This window comes from Gymnoscopelus microlampas, assembly GCF_963454915.1.
Source record: "Gymnoscopelus microlampas genome assembly, chromosome: 17".
NCBI classification, from domain to species: domain Eukaryota; kingdom Metazoa; phylum Chordata; class Actinopteri; order Myctophiformes; family Myctophidae; genus Gymnoscopelus; species Gymnoscopelus microlampas.
Window position 1 is genome coordinate 39,264,566 of NC_139954.1, and position 22,323 is coordinate 39,286,888.

General features: G+C 41.1%; 1 protein-coding gene across 6 annotated transcripts in view; it reads right to left on the minus strand.

The window, feature by feature from the left end:
- The window catches only part of ikzf2 (IKAROS family zinc finger 2), a 43,076-nt gene extending 21,264 nt beyond the window's left edge, over positions 1-21,812 (minus strand). Inside the window, exons 1-4 of one of the 6 annotated variants that reach the window (XM_084083758.1) lie at positions 19,540-19,667; positions 17,550-17,626; positions 13,374-13,420; positions 4,139-4,246 (exon numbers count right to left, since the gene is read on the minus strand). In XM_084083758.1, coding sequence (XP_083939884.1) covers positions 4,139-4,246; positions 13,374-13,407 — 142 coding nt within the window. In that variant the 5' untranslated portion in view covers positions 13,408-13,420; positions 17,550-17,626; positions 19,540-19,667. Of the gene's footprint in view, positions 1-4,138; positions 4,247-13,373; positions 13,421-17,549; positions 17,627-18,063; positions 18,433-19,539; positions 19,668-21,759 lie in introns of those variants that run through there. The other 5 variants (XM_084083757.1, XM_084083756.1, XM_084083755.1 and 2 more) reach the window with 5 other exon arrangements.
- Between the last annotated feature and the right edge of the window lie 511 nt (positions 21,813-22,323).

The following is a 22,323-nucleotide window of genomic DNA, read 5'->3' on the forward strand; positions in this document are numbered from 1 at the left end:
CTCCACTACAATTATTTTAACACTGTAGTTACTAGTTACTTGGCAGATATAAATTATTACATACATACATTTAGCCCTATTTTATACCTAGGATATATGAAAATAGCCGATCTACAAGCTCACAACGCGTCGCATCGCGACACGTTGTGAGCTTGTAGATCTGCTATTTTCAAATATTTTTTGTACTTTTATTTTAGTACATTTTGATGCCAATACTTTTGTACTTTTACTCAAGTGAATTTTGAATTCTGGACTTTTACTTGTAACAGAGTATGTCTATACTGCAGTATCGGTACTTTTACTTAAAAAAGGTAAAGAATTTGTGTACTTTTTCCAACCACTGGTTAAACATATACGCACTCTTGCAATGCACGTGTGGTTGCACATTGCCTCACTCCCATCCTGACAGCTGCTCTCTGATTGGGCACAGAATCAGCCATTGAGAAGACGTGACATTTCTTACGCCTCGCTATTATCCGAAGATTATTCTGTGAGTCAAAAGAGCAAAACTGAAGGAGGCTCCACACATTCTTGGGCAAAGTGTGGAGAACCTGATCTCAGCTCCATCTATACGACGTGGTGAGACCAGCCCAGCCCATCCTGATCCTGACCAGCCTGTTCTAGAGATCTGTGAGACTGGCTGGTATTAATCACAGGTTGAGCGTGAACGCGGTCGTAACACATCAAAGCGTAGCATCTCCCTCTGCATCCATTCCCTTGTCCCCTCGAGCTCTGAGGCTTCTATTCACTTCAGAATGCGTCTGTCACTCAAAAAGCTCCTCGGAGTAGACGTGGAAGAGGCCTTTCCTTTTGAAAAAAAAGGCCTTCCCCACAAAGTTGTTCTTATAGGTGGTTTGCTCCCCACGCCATGCAGTTCCTGGCAACGCGACGCAGACCCAAACATGGCTCTGCTTACACTTGTTGCTATTCTTACTCATTTCTTTGCTACTGCTGCTAAAATATTGATTAATCAACACCAAAGAAATGTTACTCTTGTGTATATCGTCGCTGTTGGGTGGAAACCTCATAACTCCATTCAAAAGTCAAAAACAGATCTGCTACTTTTGATGCCTTTGTGTAATTTAAAAAATCAATTCCATTTCTCCCCTCTATTTCCCATTCCAAGTGCGTTTGTCTTATATGTAACGCCAGCGCCGCTATTCCAAAGTCACTTCGTAAATGTTTTAACTATTTTCAGCAATGGGATAATATTGTTTTGGGTGGGTAGATCTTGTTGAGCTGGTCATTTTAAAAGTAGTTCTCAAGTCAAAAAAGTGTGGGCACCCCTGCTGTTTGGTATGATCAAGTAGGGCATTAATTTACGAAAACAAAAACACAAAGAAGTTAAAATATGGAGATAAGAGTTTTCTGCCCGACATCAGTGATATAAAACATCCCTATATTATCCACCCTGTTCCATGTTTTTCTCCATAAGCAGAGATACATAGATCAGTAGCTCAGACAGAGGTGGCTGATCTATTGAGGTGTTTGTCGGTCCGACCGTGCCATCACTGAGGAGCACGTCATACAACATGGGTGGTGCTGGTGCATTTCCCCTGTAGTCATGATGCATACATGTGGTATGCAGGGTGACATGTGGATGACCTGACATTCCTGTTCTCAATTGCCTTCATACAATCTGCCTTTAATGGTTTAGAAGAAATATGGGCTTCCCTAGGATGATTCAGCTGCTGGTTCTGAACTACTGTAGATATACAGTAAAATAAAATAAAAATAAAAAAAGGGAAAAAATAGAAGAAGAAGAAATTGCTTAAATGTGGCCCACACAATGTATTCCAAAAAAAACAAAAAAAAACATCATTGATACTCATATTGTGCAATTAAAAGTGAAGAGTGGCCATGAAGAGCACATTCTTTTAAGCGTAATTGAACTACTGATCTTATATGCAAACTTATCTGTCACCCATGCCGCGGGGTGTAATTCTACTCTCTGTATACACTAGTGTATATTTATGCCAGAAAGAATGCGCCACTACCACGACTATTGAAATACAATTTGCTTCAAAGCGGGCGAGTTCAGGAGCTGGCGGTACGAAACCTGACACCGCCCCGGCGCTTATTTTCATCAGAAGATGAGGTTCGTCTTGTGTTACAAAAGCTCAGAAAACAAATCGTGTTGAGCAACCTCCGGGATGACAACAGCTCTTATCTGTGAAAAGTATCTCCCCGTGGGACCAGGCCCTTACACCGCTCCTTGTATCTCTGACCTTGTGGGAAACCAGCTTCCCTTTTTCTCACTTAGCCCCGTCCCTCTCACTTTCCTTCCCTTTTTTGGCTCACTTAGCAAGCTCACGGTGACACGGCCAAACATTACCAGAGCTATAGGGCTCCTCCTAGTAGAGTTCTCAAATTCTGCCCGAACCCGACCCTATACCCGACCCGACGTTTTCGGACCGGGCCAGGCCCAAAATCTATGCTAATTAGTCGGGCCGGGCCGAGCCTCGGGTTCCGTGAAAAAAAAAAAAGACTGATTTTTTTTTATTACCCCCAAAAAGGAAAGTTCAACCTAACGGTAAGGCCAACGGAAATGGCAGTGGGTCTGTTGGATGCAGCTCAAAGTGAACTTTACTCGGGTATCTAATTTGTCGCCGTCCGACCTTCCTACCGTGGTATTGAAGAAAAACGGGCGACAATGGCCAAAACTCAATTGAAAATCGGCGATCGAAAATCGGCTAAAGTGGCCGTTGTCAAGATGTTATGGCCATTATCTCTGAAACAGAAGGTCCAATCTGCTCAGTTCAAAGCGTGTTGGATGCGTGACTTTGAGGAACCTAAGTCCACAGTGACACCTTTTCGTTTTTGGGGGGTTTTGGGGCCTAAAAGTACTGTATGGTAATGGACCCAGTTAGGGCCGGGCCTTAATTTTCAGGCCCGTTGAGAACTCTAACTCTTAGTACTGCCTTGCAATGTACCAAACATGTATGTAATGTACCAAACAATGTGTTCTATAATGTCAAACTAGGGCTGGGCAATCTATCAGTATTGTGATATCGAGGCTAGATATCATCTGGGATTCTGCATCTTGATATGGCATAATTGCTGTCGTGTCCTGGTTTGAATCACTTTTTATACTTTCAAAAATGCTCGAAATCTTTCAAAAATAGTCAAAATAAGCTCACAAGCTCACAACGCGTAGCATTGCGTCACATTGCGACACGGTGTGAGCTTGCAGATCGGCAATTTTCGCCAAATGTCAGAATATTTGTTTTACACCAATACCAATAGGCTTAAGTGGTTAAGAAAATGTTTATTTTACAAATCAAACTGTAAATACATGCATTTTTTTTTAAATAAACAAATCCTAGTGTAGCTCAGGGAAGGGAGAGGGAATAATTGTCAATGTGACAAGCACCATGATGGTAACCAAGGCTTTCTGCACAGTAACTGCTACAGTCTATCACTACTGCTTGTTATAATAAATGTCAGCTAATACTGTTAGTCTGTTACCTTAGGTGAACTGTGTGTGTGTGTGTGTGTGTGTGTGTGTGTGTGTGTGTGTGTGTGTGTGTGTGTGTGTGTGTGTGTGTGTGTGTGTGTGTCTGTGTGTGTGTGTGTGTGTGTGTGCGTGCGCGTGTGCGTGTGCGTGTGTGTGTGTGTGTGTCTGTACTTGTATTACTATAATTGCCATAGTCAAGGCCAAAAGTGCTTGTTTTCTGGTTTAAAAAGTATTTGGGGAGAGATTTGGGGAGTTAGGATTACAATTGGGAAAAGACTCAGGTTGAGGTTAGGATTAGGATCAGCCATTTAGAGGTTAGGTGTAGGGTTTAGGAGTTATGCCTGAATTATACATGGTTGTGTTGTGCACCGAAATTAGCCAATCTATAAGCTCACAACACCACGTTACAAAAAAAAATGACATTTATTAAGTTGCCGGCCTATAAGTTGTATGTCCTCACACGTCTAGTAATACACGTTTCTGTGCGTCTGTGTGTTTGCGCGTGCATGTCTGTCTGTGCATGTGAGTGTCTGTCTACGCCTGAGTGTCTCTGTGCCTAGAAGCCTGCAAGTCTATGCCAGTGTGTGGGTTGGTATACCGGAGCACACATGCACCCGTCTACTGTAGCGTGCGCGTCCTTCCACACCAAATGCATCTGTCTTGTGTTGAGCAAGGACTCACCGGCTGGGGATTTAGGACCCTGAGGGCTTGTCTGTCCGTTGGGCGCGCTCGTCGACAGGTCCACCAGCATTCTCGAGTTCTCCTTCCTGGGAGAGCAGTCGCCGTTACCTGGGAGACAGACGGCAAACAGTCAGAGAGGTGGGAACGGTGTCCTTCAAAGTACAGTGCGGTAGGCTAACAGTATGCATATGCTCGGCCACTCTATAGGATACTTTAGCTGTTGTGCTGTAAAGGCTATCCACCCCGTTCTCGTATCATGTCACAGGCGAACGGATTGACTGACAGACTGACTGATGTACACAAAGGCAGACGGACAGGTGGACTGACAGAAATGAAATCAGAAGCTAAAATAAAGACAGACAGACAGACAGACAGACAGACAGACAGTGTCTCTACCACTGCAATTACGAATTTGATGTTAACTGTAGGGGTACAAATGCCGATGGACAAAGAAAGTCCCCAGATAAAACAGTAATGATTCATTTACAACAACCCATTTCTCTGGATTACATCTATTTCTTTCACAATTTGCCGTGGCCATATGTGCACTACAGATGCCAAAGGCCCAAATCTTGGACAAGTCTAACACAAGTTCTGAATTATCCTCACACAAGCCCACTTACACAGGCACCTGTGGAATGTCTGAACACATGGCAGCCTAACCAGCACAGCTCAAACACAATAAAGATCACACATAACATTGCATGGACTCCCAACATAGTCTGATGCTTTGTCTGATTGTATACTTGTAAAACAAGTATGGATTCACTGTATGTCTCGTAAAACAAAACCGCACATGACAAAGCCTGTCTTCAGTTTGCTGTAAGTGATATTTGTTGGCTAAAACTAAGCTTTGTGTTAAAAGGTTAAAGCTCTGATAGCTTTTTTTTTACTGATAGTAATCATTGCTTTATAGAGTGTTTGTTCGGTAACAGGGGTCTCCCCATCTCTCCAGCTCTTCAGTAAACCAATCAGAAGAGAGAACCAATTTATCAGCTTACATTTTTCGTAGTAATTTATTTTCATCACTTCCAATGTCAATTGTTCATCTTACATTTTGTATGAGCTCTCTCGCCTGATTTGTTGAAATTTGCATCCCGATAAAGATGTCTCTTCTGTTAACCCATTAAGACCTGGAACGGATCTGTGTCACTTTAGATTTCTTTGGCTATTCAAAAATAGCAGATATACAAGCTCATAGCTCATGCCATGCCACACTATGAGCTTGTAGATCTGCTATTTTTGAAAAATCTTGAAAACCTTTTTTTTTTTTCTTTTCTTAGAATTTAGAAAACATTTTTAAGAATCGCCTCCGATCTTAATAGGTTAAAGAGCTGGTGACACTCTATAGCAATGATTACTATCAGAACACAGAGCATGTTTAAGACTCATTTTACCTTTAAGTGCCTTCTTTTCCACATCTCTCCTCATCTCCACTCACATGCCCCTGTGGACGTAACCTGAATGGTCACTATAGAGAGGTCAGCTGGTTCAAAGCCGAACATACCGCTCCGCTGGACGGTCAAGGCTCCTGGCTAAAAAAAAAAACACACCTACAGTACACTATGGGATCCTAATATCCTGCCGTCGCGGATCGAATGGCCGGCCGCTCAGCTCTGTGTCCACTCGGAGGGAGAGCTACCCAATCCCTTATCCCGTTACAGGCTGGCCCCATCAGGGTCACCGCAACAATGCGGTGGCAACAGGTGCACACCCCCCTCTGACCCAGGTGTCAGATCCCAGAGGAACCACAGTGGGGCCAGAGCTGCCATTCACCCACGACGACACCATTAGAGATTCTCCTTGAGCGACCCGACAACTGAGAGGAGCTGGAAAGCACCTGAGATGCTGATACCGCTAGCGCCTAAAGTTTCTAGTAACGCGGAGGCATGTGATGGACGGTGCATTTTTGCATTTTAAACTTGGGGAATTATGTGGAATTTGTGGGAGGGGAAATGGTTAACCGCTTTAACCCCTTACGTCTTTATTTTGGGGCTCGTCATTATTGGCGAAAGGTTCTATAAATGTTCTGAAAAGAGCAGATGTACTTTTTTCACAACGTAGCTATTTTAGAAAACCTTTAGATTTTATTTTTTAAAGAAAAGGAAAGAAAAACTAAGTGTTTTCAAAGATTCTGCTGATGAAGAAAATTGATTATCCCATTGAGACCTGGAACGCATCTGTGTCATTTTTAGATTTCTTTAGGCTATTCAAAAATAGCAGATATATAAGCTCATAGCGCGGCACCGAGTGCCGCGCTACGAGCTTGTAGATCTGCTATTTTTGAAAAATCGTGAAAATTTGTGCAAATCTTTAAATATATATATATATATACTAGAGGTCCGGGCGGCCGTACCCCCAGCCGCGCACGGGGCCCAGCCTGGGCGCGTGTATATATGGGATGAACATTTGGGAAAAAAAAAAAAAAAAAAAAAAAGTTGTAATGTAAAAGTAAAAAAATTTAGAAAAAAATTGGGAAGAAAAAATATTTTTTATGTTTCAGGGGGTCCGCGGACCCCCTGGTGGTCCGCGCCAAAGTCGTCGGATGAAAATCTCCAAACGGTAAAAAAAAAAAAAAAAAAAAAAAATTCAAAAAAAAAATCATGCAGGTTCTTGCTTGTTTCTGGCGTGGCATCCCAACCTGGCATCCCAATGCCGGCGATGTGTACTTCCGGGTTGCATAATGATGACATCACTGTCGAATCCTTTGCTGTCATGAACCTAGCCTGGTGTGTTGACCAGTAATGATGACATCACTGGCTAATCCTTTGGTGTCATGAAGCTAGCCTGGTGTGTGGAGCAGAGCAGAGCAACGTGCTGTTGTTGTTTTGGGGATTTTCAATGGCGGGCCGTCGTGTTGTGTTGGCCTCGGTGGTACGCACGGTAAGCGGTAGGAAGCTGCTTCCACTTCCGTTGTGTCCGACATTTGGTGAGTAGAATTAATTATGTTGCGAGGTGGGAACGGTGTAGTGAGGCATGGCAGGTGCCCTACGCGAAACGTAAATTCAGGCCGCCCGCCGTGGCGACAGTGTTGGCGACATGTGGTGTGACGGTGTTGTGTTTAGTCGATAACAGAGCTGTGGGGTGTGGACACCGAGGGCACGGAAGTTGCTCGCCATTTATATAGTTAGATATTAAAGCTTTGGATTTAGAAAAATAAAATGTAATCGGCCTCAGGTCTTAATGGGATAAAAGAACATCTGTGTCGGATCTTCCCCCCCATTCTCTCTGAGAGCTCCACTTATTGACGAGCCTCTTGGCATTGTGTCACTGCTGCGTCGGGCCACCGTTGAGTGAGGCACTCTAGGAGACTCGGTCCACGACACAATCCCTGGGCCCGGGCTCGGGTTGCACATGTCGGGGTTGGAGGAAATCTCAGGTGACTGAAGGCTGCATGGCTATCCCTTGGCAGCGCTGTCCTGGAGACAGGAGTGGCCCAGATTTGTCATGAAGGATTTTCCATTACTGTAGTGCACGCACTGACAGCTTCGGCTCACTGGTAAATCGATTAGCAGAGATATAGAACTAGACCCGTACACCAAAGCCTTGAATGCCATCATGATACGGTGTAAAAACATTTAAAGATTCATCTTCGGAACATTCTGAACATGCCTTTAAAAATTGACATTATTTGAAGGGGTATAGGACATCTAAGCTGGATAAACGATATGGTGTGCTTTTCACTCAGGACAATAGGAAAAGAAATCGATCTGAGATAGAAGTTGTTTCCGATGGTCAACTGTTCAACAATATGTAACTTTGAATAATGCTGGAAATGTATTGTCCTTTTAAGTCACAGGAAGGTAGAAATGCCCCCAAGATGCTGTTTGACATCAGCAACCAAGTGCATTCCTCCTTTGCTTGAAAGGTGGAATTCATAAAGAAAGGCAGGAAGATGCAATAGTGTTATATCTGTTATATCAGCCCTACACCAAATGACTTTTCAAGTTATTTCACTGTCGCATGTCAGAATACTTTTCGTTTTTGCTACAGTAGTGATGCGTACTTGCGTAGGGGTGTTGGGAAAAATCGATTAATGTAAGAATCGCGATTCTTACTATCAACGATTCAAAATCGATTCACTTTTTTTATATATTTTTTAGAAATATATTTTTTTTCTGGTTAAAGTTACAGGAGTTTTTATTCTATGGTGTTTGTGATATGAAATGTAAGCTTACCATAATCACAGGAAAAATTATCATGTCTTATTCAAGGGCTTTTTTTAAACTAACTCCAGTTACTTTCAGTTCAACACAGCTGAGGTGTGCGTGTCACTGTCCAGCTGACGCTCGTTGACACTTGTTAATGCTACTTGCATCAAATAAAATAATGTATTTGATGAAGTAGCATTAACTAATTTGATACTACACCTAATCTAAGATTCCATCAAAGCCAAGAATTTTTACACAACCCTCTCCGGTATATATTTTTTAGTTTAAGCTGTCGGAAATAACTAGGCAGCACTTCGTTGTTAAAGAAAGATGAAAACAATATAATAATTTGGATTAAACTGATTGGGAATCATTTTAAAAAATTTAACCAAATCGTGACCCCAATAATTGGAATTGAATCGTGATTGATTAATTGTTTGCAGGGGTCCCTAACCTGGGGTCCGCGGCCCATTTGGTGGTCCGCGGACCATTGGCTGGTTACACCAGTTCACATGGAAATGCTATTTTGTTCAAAATATAAATGTCAAGACCACTCACTGCTGTATCGATCTGGGGATTTTAACAAAGCAAAAACACAGTCGGCCACTTAACAACGCATTTCGCACCAATCGTCAACCACCCCCGCCAGTCTGTCTACTGTCTCAATGAGTTGCTAAATATTATGCAATTCTCCCAAGCTAGCACATTTCCTGTCATTGTGTGTGTCACTCAATATGACGGGTGCAATTAGACCTGTCACAATTATTACATAATCGCCTAGTCGCAATTATTTGAGTTATTCGTAAAATAAAAATTGCATAATCATTTCATTTTGTTGAAAAATGTTCATATATTTTAAAAAATAGTGGAAATAGCCGATCTACGAGCTTAAAACACGTTTCAGCTTGTAGATCTGCTATTTCCACTAATCGTGTTTTTGTTTACGAAGCCTAACAGAAATATAATTGTTATTTATAATCTAAGTAAAATGTCATAATCGTGACAACCCTAGAGGTACAATGACCAAATATATAATGACTGGAAAGATATTTCGTTATCATTTCCAAGTCTGCATTCGGCACGATGGAGGGGGTCACTGGCAATTGTTTGATTTAGCGTTCCTAAAAATGATTTTTTTTGTGTTCCTAAAAAAGTCCCCGCTTGGCAGCACATTTCAATGACGACAAGCAGTGAAGTAACTAAGTACATTTACTCAAGTTCTTTAGGTACTTTTACTTTACTGGAGCATTTCCAATTTCCAATACTTTTACTTCTATTCCACTATACATCTCAGAGGCAAATATTGTACACTACAATTATTTGAAAACTTTAGTTACTAGTTACCCTACGCATACTTAGGCTTTTTGAAAATATCTGATCTACAAGCTCACAACGCCCCGCAAAGCGTTGCGTTGTGAGCTTGTAGATCGGATATTTTCAAAGCATCAAGCACGGAATTAAAGTTGGCGGATAAAATGGCTGCGTAGCATTAAAATAATTGTTGGGATGGCATGTGCACATGGGCATAATCTGACATGTTCCAAACAGTAGCAGGGATTTTGAGAGAGACTGAAGCATTCTTTTTCCCAGTAGGTGGGAAGACCTGTATAACACTATATAACATGGGAACATACTGTAGTATTTGACCTAAATTGCCGTACATGATTTGACAACAATATACAAGATATATTATGATACATTAGTCTTTTGAGTATTGTGATATTGTTGAATTTTTGTGCAAGGAGTACGTAGTGTATGAGAACAAGGGCAATGTTTAACACTGTCACCCTGTCACCAAGCCCCACTGATGTTATATTAAATCACATTCTTATTGATTAATAGACAGACAGACTGCAGTGGCTAGATAGATGGAGATAGGTAGAGATGGATGGATGGATGGATGTATATATATATATATAGATAGATAGATAGATAGATAGATAGATAGATAGATATATGTAAGACTTTTGCTTACAATGGTCAAATACAGTCATATAGTCAGTCATATAGCAAGTGAACACATTTCACTCCCCCGCATTTAATTGGTTAATCCACAGACATTGAGAATTTAAGTGTTTACACAAAAAAACACACACAATCAGCAAGGGAGCTGTGCCCCGTGGCGTTGGCGTCCCCCATTTGCTGAGTCAATGCTGTATACGAGCAGCGAGCTCTGGATAGAAGGCAAGCGGAGGCTTCAGGGAAACACATTCTGAGTAACACGGGCCACCTGGGATCGTTCACTATGTTGTGTTGGCGAGTGGAAAGGAACAAGTCACAGAAAACAGAAGGAAACCTGTAGGTGACACAATCAGTGGAATCGATGGAATTGAATTGAGAGACGCGTGCATCTCCAAAGAGTCATCTCCCCTCGGAACTTAAGACCGGTCTGCATTATTTCGTGACTCAGAACAGGCTTGAAAGACTCGACGCGAATAGAGGTTGTATGAATAGTATACAACTCAAATCAAGGGTAGAGACTCGCAGCCACCTACAAAACCTAGCGTGTAGACAGAACAAAAGCAGTGCATGTGGGACTGTACGCGATTTGTTCCCTGAGTGACGGGGCACTCAGTTCTGGCTTGTTGGATACACACACAGTGTGGGATCTGGTTTTTCCTGTCAAACTCAAGCTTCCCAAACGTACACCAACAAACACACACCTACCTACACACACCTACACACGACAAGGGAAGGAGACAGACTGCAGACAAAAGTTAACTTACACTCAGAACTATGCTGTTCACAGTCAGGTGTTCGTAATGGTAAAGCAAAACTATGCAATATAATGCTTCTTCCTACATGTTGGCTTAATTATTTCAACCATTAGTTGACCAGAGTCCCCAGGGGTCTATACTAGGCCCCCTCCTGTTTTCGCTGTACACTAAATAGCTTTGCCGAACTACAAGCTCTTACAATGTGTCTCAATGTGGCTCGTTGTGAGCTTATAAATCGTCTATTTTCACTGAATGTTCACCCCAGAATAGGGATGCAACTTGCAAGTGGTTAATAACAAAAGCATTCAATCTTATTGCTGAGGGAGTGGAGGGAAATACCAGGGAGGACCTGGTACCGTCTAAGCCTGCAAGATAACAAATCTCTGGCCCATCTGCCACACTGCAGCAGGATGATACAGCTTTTCCTGTTCCACATGCAACTCCTTCAGAAAGCAGAAGAGCTTTTTTAGACATGCTGGCGGTGTTACTACTGATGGAGAAACGCTTCAGTGACTTTGCCCCGGCACCTTTAAGCGTGAGCATGCTTAGATGGATGTTACACTAATAAGACACACCTGTGTCTAAACTAACTTCTACAGCAGCCATTAAAGGGATAGATACCCCGTAATGACTTTTTTTCCTATCGATTAGTCGCCCCCATGTGAGACTTGAATTCACTTGAATTCATGGATATTTCTTTTGTTTTTGTCGCAGCCAATAATTTGATGACCGGCAGCGGTTCCGGCAGAAGACACAAAGAGCCTCCTTTGTGTGTCCGACCGGTACGCTGGTCATCAAATTATTGGCGACAAAAACATGATGCGACAAAAGAATTATAATCCATGAATTGAAGTGAATTCAAGTCTCACATGGGGCGACTAATCAATAGAAGGATATTTTATTTTTGGGTGAACTATCCCTTTATGGGAGTCCTCTGTCCTGTATATGACACCGTGCATTACTATTGCAATGTCCAATATATATATATATATATATATATATATATATATATATATATATATATATATATATATATATATATATATATAAAAGCCGTATATACACACATATACTGGTCAATAGCTACTGTAGAGTACAGTATATATATATGTGTATGTTTTTTCCTCAGCATCATGCTAGCGGAACAAAGCAACCGATTACTTGTTCTAGCTCTCTCATTTCAAAAGCGGCCCACGGATGGACTATAGGAGCAATGGAGTGGCCTCCTATCCTTCCACCGCCGCCCCTGTATAGCCCTACCCCGCCCGCCAACTGTTCCGACAGACGTGTACCCCCGATGGAGATGTCCTCCGCCACCGCCCCTGTACATAACCCGCCTGCCGACTGTTCCGACAGGTGCGTGTACGTGTATACCCCCCGACGGACGGAGACATGAAAGTCCCCGCTGATGTAATAAACAACAGCAAAGAAGCTACTGTGTAGTAGCTGTACCTGTGTGTTGTGTGTTCACATTATGCACACATACAGATACCTAAGGAGGACAGGCGGAGAAAATGCTTCAAAACACCTGCCCAGAGGAAGCCAGCAAAAGGGCAAGGGAGAGCCACAATGAGCAGCAGAACGACAGGAAGTGTCGCCTGAGCTCGGTTTTCTAGACTTTTATGGGCTGGAACAGGAAAAGGGCTGCGCTAGGGGAAAATCCCTAGCAGTGTTTACAGTGTCTTGTGCAATAATAGAAAATTAATAAATAAAACATTTTTTGGGATATCAGCGTTATTATTATTGGTACGAATGGTAAAAAGCATTGCAAGCGGTAAGGCCGCGTTGAAGAGGTAACGTTTCTACTTTGTTTGTTTGCAATAGTTCACGCACACAGACACACATATGCGTGCACAGGCGCGCGCACACACACACACACACACACACACACACACACACACACACACACATGCACACGCACACACGCACGCACACACACACACACACACACACACACACACACACACACACACACACGCACATTAACAAATCATTCATTTATGTCCACATCACTACTAAAGAGGGCAACAAAAGCAATTGAAAAATGTATGCATGCTTGCAGAGCATAATGGATGCATATACTGTATATCAGCCCCAAATAATGGCAAATTACAGTAATAATTGACACCGAACATGTATAGCACAGCAACACAACATAATATGCACACTCAGGCACACACGCATGCACACACGCACACAAATGCTTAGGCACGTATAGCCACGTTCAGTAATATTCTTTAATGTGAACTGGCCTTTTAAGACTCTCCAACCACAATGCATCTCAGACAACAACAGAGCTAGAATTATCAGCACAGAATGTACTGAGAAATGCAGTGCATGAGAAAAAAAGGACGTGTGAGGACTTACCAACACAGTAGCCATCGGGGGCCTCTGTTTCCATAGCTTCGGGAGCGCTGCAAGGGTCAAACAGAAAACGTTCTGTCATTTTTTTATGCATAGAACATTTTGTTTCCGAGCCATCTCATGTACAGTACCACAATGATCATGAAAGAATTCATCCCACCAGGACATTCATACGTTTGAAGTAATTGTTGCAGGTTTGATGGTTTATGAGCTAAACATGGCAATCTTAAAGGCATAAAAATAATGTGCTTCTTGCGGCAATAGAATCCTCCTCTTTAAAAGAACAGTAACACACCTTTGGACAATAATTAAGCACTAAAGCGCTGGTTCTCAAAAGGGGGGTCGGGGGGAACCCCCCAAGGGGTCCTTAGGGGGTTCCAGGGGGTCCCCAGCTAAATGAGGAACAGTTTAACCCATTAAGACCTGGAACGCATCTGTGTCACTTTTTCATTTGAGCTAAAAAAAAAAGCTTTAAAGCTTAAACTTTAGCTACTCAAAAATAGCAGATCTACAAGCTCGTAGTGCCGCGCTACGAGCTTGTAGATCTGCTATTTTTGAAAAATCGTGAAAATGTGTGAAAATCTTTGAATATATATATTCTTTTAAAGCGAACATTAACTCAAATCATTTTGGGGGGTCCTTGACATGAAAAAGTTTGAAAACCACTGACATAGAAACATACGTTTTTCAGAAAACCGTTAGGATTTAGAAGACATTTTGTAGAACCTCAGGCCTCAATGGGTTAAACACTTTATAAGCCCTATTTTGTTTTCCTTGAAGATCTGCTATTTTCAAAAGATATACAGTGTAGACAAATGTTGACAAGTCTTCACTGGTTGGAAGTCCCTGGCACAAATGTCTGCAGGCAAATGCATATCAATTCGGAGGTTCTTGACATGAAAACGTTTGAGAAACACTGCATTAAATAAACAAGTCAGATAGTTCTATTGTCTTTTTTTTTAATCTCAGGTTTGAGTCCCCCCCCCCCCCCCCCACAGTCAACGACTACAATAAAACACGAGTCTAAATGGTCTTGGTTATGTGGTGTCACACAATGCACATACGTGCTTTAAAATAGTCATTGATCTTTACTGTTGCTTACTAGGGAAGTAGCAACCAAATGTATCTACCACTAATAGCTACACTATTAGCTACACTATTGGGTAGTTAAAGAGATAGTTCACCCCCAAAATGACTTTTTTTCTCTATCGATTAGTCAACCTATATGGAGACTTGAATTCATGGATATTTTTTTGTTTTTGTCGCATTCCTAAACCAATAATTTGATGACCGGCAGCGGTTCCGGTAGGTAGGAGACACAAAGAGTCTCCTTTGTGTCTCCTACCGGAACCGCTGCCTTCCGGTCCGCTGGTCATCAAATTATCCATTATCCATTATCCGTGTCCATGGGGTGACTAATAAATAGGAAAACAATATTTTTTGGGGGTTAACTATCCCTTTAAGGGGTTACTAGATTAGCATAAACCAAATGGCCCATGGGCTATGAGATGTAACCTACAGTATGGCATTGGCATGTTTAGTAATATTAAAACATTAATACATATTATGTATTTAGTCTACAACTGTAAGCTTTATTTCAAGAACAATTAATTAGGCCTTATATACTTTTGCTCATGAAAAATATCAAAAATATCTGCTCTACAAGCTCACAACGCATCACAATGTAATGATTATAGATTGGCTATTTTAGCTATTTTTGAAAAATAAAAGTAATACAATTTGAAAAACGTATGAAAACTTTTGAAATAAATTGTAAATGGCCTATTATGACATGCCCAAAAAATGCCAGGGTTACTGTGGTCAACCCATTGAGACCTGAGGCGATTCTTAAAAATGTTTTCTAAATCCTAACAGTTTTTATAAAAAAAAAGCTTTCAAGATTTTTCAAAAATAGCAGATCTACAAGCTCATAGCGCGGCACTCGGTGCCGCGCTATGAGCTTGTATATCTGCTATTTTTGAATAGCCAAAGAAATTGACACAGATGCGTTCCAGGTCTTAATGGGCTACGGGCACTAAATTACAAAACTCCTATTCTAAAAAAGGTTCTTAGTTACTTTTTGCATATAGTACTTGAAAGCCCATGTTAGGCAATTAAATATTAAAAATGTAATCAGATTTTCCACTATGAATGTGACGTTGATTAGCACACGCAGCTGACACTATAATGACACAATTAAGAATCCCATTGTGTCCGATTTAGGTTCTTCCTGGACTTATCATCCAGCCTACTGATGAAGGATTAATATTAATTAGCTGGCTGGCTGCCAGTAGGCTACAAGTCGGACATTTAACCCATTGGAAGTCAGTATAGCAAACCAACTGCAGTGGTGGACACTTGGTACTCAACTCCAGTACTCAAAGTAGTCAAAGTATAGATACTCCCGGTCAAATGTTACTCCACTACCCGGGAAAGTTGCTCTGTCCAACTTGTACTTGAGTTAAAGTACTGGAGTACTTGCTTTAAAAACATATATACTTAAGTATTCAAAAGTACCTGCTTTTAGTATCCAAAAGTGCAATTACAATGTACATTTTATTTTTGATATGATCTACAAGCTCACAATGCATTGCATTGTGACACATTGTGAGCTTGTAGATGTGCTATTTTCACAATTTGAAATAGGGCGGTTGGTGGTTAATTCATAATGTACCTTTTTTCCCTTCCTAGAAATGTAGTGCACGTCCAAAAGTAACATGTCTCTTTGAAAAATTGTGGAAGTATCCAAAAAGTAAAGTAAAGATACTCAAATAATGTATTCAAGTAACAGTACTCAAGCAAATGTAATCCGTTACTGTCCGCAACAGTACTGACAACTGTAGGCTAAGTCATACAAAAAAAGGAAGTATCACAACAGAGTTTGTGACATCCATGGAAATCACCTGTTGAAGTGCATGTGCATGTGTGTGACACATTTGCCAGTCTGGCTGCATACAACTTTCTTTTTTGTTTTAACCCTTTCCAGCCTTACAGTTATAGGACATTTTCGCTAACTGTTAACACTATAAAGACTATAGTTGCTGTTCAGGACCGCTTCAGTTCATCCTGGGCTTCATCAAAGATATCTGTGACATTCTGAAGCTTCATGAACAGGCTCTAGTTGGTTCTGTCTGTGTTCTGTGAAGCATCTTTATAATGTTCAGAGACACTTTTTGATGGATCTACATTTCCAGTATTCACAATTCTCTAGAACCATGTATAGTGTTTCAATTTCAGTATAGTTATCGTATTATTGGTTCTGTGTACTGTGCAGCATCTTTAGAATATCCTGAGACACCTGGGGGTTCTATATTTCCAATATTCATAATTCTATAGAACTTTTTTTGCATTTTTCAAATGCACTCAATCAAATATTACTCATATTAGGGTAAAGACTGTGGGTGCCTTTCACTGTATGTCCCCATCATCTAAAGCAGTACATTTTATAACAATTCATCAAATCCACAATAGTGGATAGCAAGATTTCATCTGAATGTGGTAAATACAACACCACCATCTGTCATTTAGTACAGTTATAACATTATACAATATAATTGTATAGTTGTTAAGTCCTGAATGTCTCTCAAAAGAACAATAGTTCTTTCACAGTTTCAATTTCCTTGGGAGAAGCAAAAACAACCAGTCAGCAGACCCCATTTGACAGACAAGGGCCCAGGTTTTCATCCAGATAGGTTGCTTGGATTGAGCTTATTTTAACGTGATGTTTAACACATCGTAGGCCTATACACACGCATAATGACATTACATCATCATCAGGTCACTATTTATTTTTCAATGTCTATAGTCTACTAGCAAGCACCTAGGTATACTTGGGGTAAACTTTAGCCTGCATGTGTGGCTGGCCAGTGTGGAAAGAAACGTGCATTTTGAATGCTGTCATTAAAATACATAAATAAAATAATATGTAGCCTATTTGTGTTCGAATTTTTCAAAGTATTCCACAATTTATTTCAAGATTTTTATGAAAATAGCAGATCTACAAGCTCACAACGCGTCTCATCGTGACACGTTGTGAGCTTGTAGATCTGCTATTTTCAAATAGCCAAAGCATATAGGTTTTTTTTAAAGAGTAAAAAATAATGTTTTAAGTGTGACAACAATAATCACATCAGAAAGCAAGCAAACAAGCTGGGAAAAAAAGTTGATTGATGTATTTACCTTAGTGAGTGTCTCCCCTTTATATGCCACTGCTTAACCGGTGAGCTCCGTCAAGGAGACAACTTGTCTCCACCTTCCTTTAAATTGCAAAAATATTTTTTGTTTGACCTAATGATGATGAACCGGTAATAAAAATACAAGTTCTACAACTAGCCTACTCAGTGTGGTCTTGTTTCAGCATAGGCTATACACAACCAAATAGAAAATAGAATACAATACACTTTAAGACCCTTGCTGATCAATATAACCTGACCATATATAGGCTACAACTGTGACAAAAAAATATATAATTGTCAAAATATTTTAGTTTGACCTAATGATGATGAACCGGTAATAATAATACAAGTGGTATAGGCTCTCAGTTTGGTCTGGTTTCAGTTATACAGCCAAATAGAAAATAAAATAGGCCTACGATCAAAATTAAAGAGCCTTGCTGATCAATATAACCGACCATATATAAAAGGCTACAACTGTGACAAAAGTATAGGAAAACATCTGATCTCAAGTAGGTTACTTTACGTGCGTCGACTTCTTCCGCTGCGTGCGCGTCTTTCCAGCTCATGCGCGACCTTCTCATTAAAGCGCATCAATGCATCGGTTCAGAATGATGTGGGCTCTTTTTTCTTTTTAACATTTAGCAGAGCTCTATAGAAGGTATAAAAAGCGTCTTCACTGCAGCCGCGACAGCAGGTCAAGGAGGAAAGACTCTTGAAGTTTGTGAAGGAAAAGAAAAGAGAGGGATGAATCAAACTGGATCGGCCGGTTCCTAAGGAATTAGGCAGGGAGCAGCCATGCTATTTTCTACTTGTTGTAAAGGGATTGGAAAACCGTGGGTTGACAAGCTAAAGAGAATGGAGCTGTGAGTTATTATTACATCATTCACACCGGCACAGGCAGCGCCTCGTGCGTGTTGCCACCTCAATGGGAATACACAGACAGACAGTGGTGCTTGGTAGCTCTGGTCCATAGCGTTAGAAGGAGTTCTCCTTAACGCTATGTTACTTTCGAGCCGTTTCCCGCACACCCGCGGTAGCGCAGGCTGCGCAGCCTCTCGTCTGTAGTAAAAGCAAAAAATTACACTTTCGCTACTCACCAAAACAAAGACGGTTTTAAGATGTTGAAGGACTACTTTCCTTAGTGGGAATACTCGGAGCCCCCCACCTCACGTCCAAAATGCACCTTTTGACCAAAATGTAACATAATCCACCGGGTGGAGAAAATCATATGTGTTGCTCAACTGCGCCCCCTACAGTTTTGGTCAATGGAAGAATCCCATTGACCAAATCTGTAGGGGGCGCAGTGGAATAACTAAAACATGTTTCCATCCGGTTGAATATTGTCTTTTCTGGTCCAAAAGTGTATTTTAGACGTGAGGTGGGGGGCTCCGAGTGTTGCCACTAAGGAAAGTAGTCCTTCAACATCTTAAACCCGTCTTTGTTTTGGTGAGTAGCTAAAGTGTATTGTTTATTTTTTTACTACAGACGAGAGGCTGCGCAGCCTGCTCTACCGCGGGTCTGCGGGAAACGGCTCGAAAGTACAATAGCGTTATGGAGAACTCCTTCTAACGCTATGGTAAGCCTACTGTGTAGTCAGAACGCGCAAAGTGCTCGCCTATTATTTCTGTGGCTTGTTATTGGTATTGCCCATGAAGAAAGCTGTCTGTCTGACAGACAGTGACCCAACTGACTGACAGCTGCCATTCAACAGGTTATCCGATCACCGCAGTCTGTCTGCAGTATAAAGCCCGTCTTACTTGACATTTATCAGGCAGACGCACCTGTCTGTCTGTCTGTCTGTCTGTCTGTCTGTCTGTCTGTCCCTGCATGCTGCAGACAGACACGCTCCTATACAGCCTGGGAGGCTGAGGGTGAATGTCTGTCTAGCCTCGATCAAGTAGACTAGCGCCCGTTATAATAGGTGATATCCAATAAATAGCCAATTCATGCACTGCACATTGTCATTTTATTTATTTACTATCATTATTATTTACCTTAAAAAAGCAGGAGTTCAAAGAATTCCATATGCTCACAATAATTCCTTGAAGTTGCACATGGCTGCTCCAGACTTCATTCTCAGTATCATCATGGCTATAATAATACGACATGCAGACAGTGTGTGTGCGAGGCTACAGTTGGTTCCGCAGCAACAGTTGGCCACCGCGCCGCCCCCCCCCCCCCCCCACCCCGCCCCCCGAGCGCTCATCATCATCATTCATCATCATCATCTTAACCATCTGAGCAAGCAGCCATCAGCTGGGTGAAGCTGAAACACTGAATCCCCCCCCCCTCGCGCGGCGGCGGGACTAATAATAAGGTTTACAACTAAATAAATAGACAAATCCACCGTTGACTTCCTCCATCTTCGAAAGCAGCAGCAGCAGCCAGTGAGCTGCTATTCTGGGAGCTTTGGTCTGACACACACACACACACACACACACACACACACACACACACACACACACACACACACACACACACACACACACACACACACACACACACACACACAGAGAGAGAGAGAAACGGATCACTGTGCAGACTGCTTGCAATCGATTAGGTTACAGGGGCTTCTTTTGCCCAAGTTGCACTAAGGTCAACTCAATTATTTCCTGATTATTTATTATATTAGGCAATTACATTATATATATATATATATATATATATATATATATATATATATATATATATATATATATATATATATATATATATATATATATATATATATATATATAGTGCATGTATGTATTTATCTATTTATTTATGTATTTAATTAAAGTGGTTGCCAAATTGTCAGGCTATAGATAGCCTACTGTGGCTTGATTAGCCTGAAGCGAATTGCCCATGAACTTACTGAACTGAACTCCATTATATCGTTAGGCTATGTACAAAGAATAGCCTCCATAAGCATATAGCCACTGATCTCCAAAAAACTGTCTTCTCTTTTGTCTGTGTAGCAGTGGTTCTCAACCAGTGGTCCGGGGACCACCAGTGGTCCTTGAGGGGGTTCCAGGTGGGGGTTCCAGCTAAATGATGGAGAGTTGGTAACCAAATGGACCTTTAATATAGATCTAATTTAACTCTCGAGAATGTAATTATTGTTAACCATCTGCATTACTTAATTTACAAGAATTCTACACCATTAGATAATGTAGAAGAATTGTTATTTTGATCAACGTTTGCCTGTTATTATTTCTCTATGGCACCACATCAATACAGCATGGATTTGTGCAAAAATCGTATCCAATGGCAACAAAATATTCTAAGTTTAGGATCTGAGAGGCTAAATCTCATCAAATGGGTGTCTGTGGCTCAAATGCCGAATACATAATGACCTTGATATGAAAGAGGTTGAAAACCAATGGTCTACAGTGTTTTAACCTAAAGAGAGCAATCCACTGAACTCAGTGAACCTTATTGAATACAACCTCTACTTTAGCTCCCTCCTGTGGTAATAATGTTTATTACATGCTGTTTTAGCAGAAAAGAAGGGACATTAGTAAGATGCCATTATTTATCAGATATTGTGAACATGTATAGTGTACGGTAAGCATGCTTAGTCTACCTACTCTGACTAGGCCTACTATTAATTATGCTGGTGAGTTTTTATCCCATAACTTCCAGTTAGGAATAAGCCAACCGCAGAAATTCAAATGAATCAGAATTTACCGTCAACCTTCAACTTACTGTTACAGTAAGAGACTTCTGATATAGGCTAACCTGTGCTGGGAAGTACAGTATAGGTAACTCTGAGATAACTTCCTGACATTTGTAGGATGACACAACCTTTTCTAGTTTGTGTAATCTCAGCTGACATCAGTCACCACGATCACCACCGCCGTGGCAGTGGTGTAATAAAAGGTGATGATGAGGGTTTATGGTAAAAAGGAGAGCATTCAAAAACTGGGTTACGAAGCTCTGATATATCCGTTCATGGTGAAGAGGCTCAGGGTGAATCACGTCACTCAGTGGCTCACCTGAAAAGAGAACTAAAACAAAACTAAAAACTAAAAAAAAAAAAAAAAAAACGTAAAAATAATCATTGTCTGCCCTTCACTAAGAATACCCCACTGCTCCATTTACACCACAATTAACACAATAAAATTTTAATTTAACCCTAAGAGGTGTAACCAAATGGTCTCAAAATTGATTAAGAAAAAGAAGGAAAAATAAATGATTTAAAACAAAATAATAATAATTTGTACACTCACTCAAAACGCTGGCCTAGCGGTCCAGGCGCATACCACATATATGCTAAGGCTCTAATGCAGCCTGGACAGTGCGTCGTAGGTTCAAACTACCCGACTACCTTTGCTGCGTGTCACTCCCCGTCTCTCCCTGTTTCCTGTCTACCTCCACTATCTACTACCAAACAAATATATATATAAATGAACACAGAGAATTTTACTGCGAACAGAAGAGAGTTTAAAAAGTAAAAAGTTTTAAAAGGACATCATTGTATACCATGGCAAATTCTGAGTTTTGGTGTGTTCCTGGGAACGTGTCTCCCCAAACATGCACAGACATGCTCTCTCCTTCACTTCAAAGTTATTAGCTACTGGATTAAGGGGATTGGTGCCTTCATACAGTATCACCTGGCCTCTTGCATTCACTCACACTGACACAGACGATAACATAGCGAAACCCGACTGAAAACACGATTATAATATCAATTTGATACAGTCCTACGGTCATTGATGTCATCAAGTCTGACTTGACGATGACATCTGCTTAGGAAACCATTCTTGTCTTCTTTTTCTATTTTCAGTTTCTCT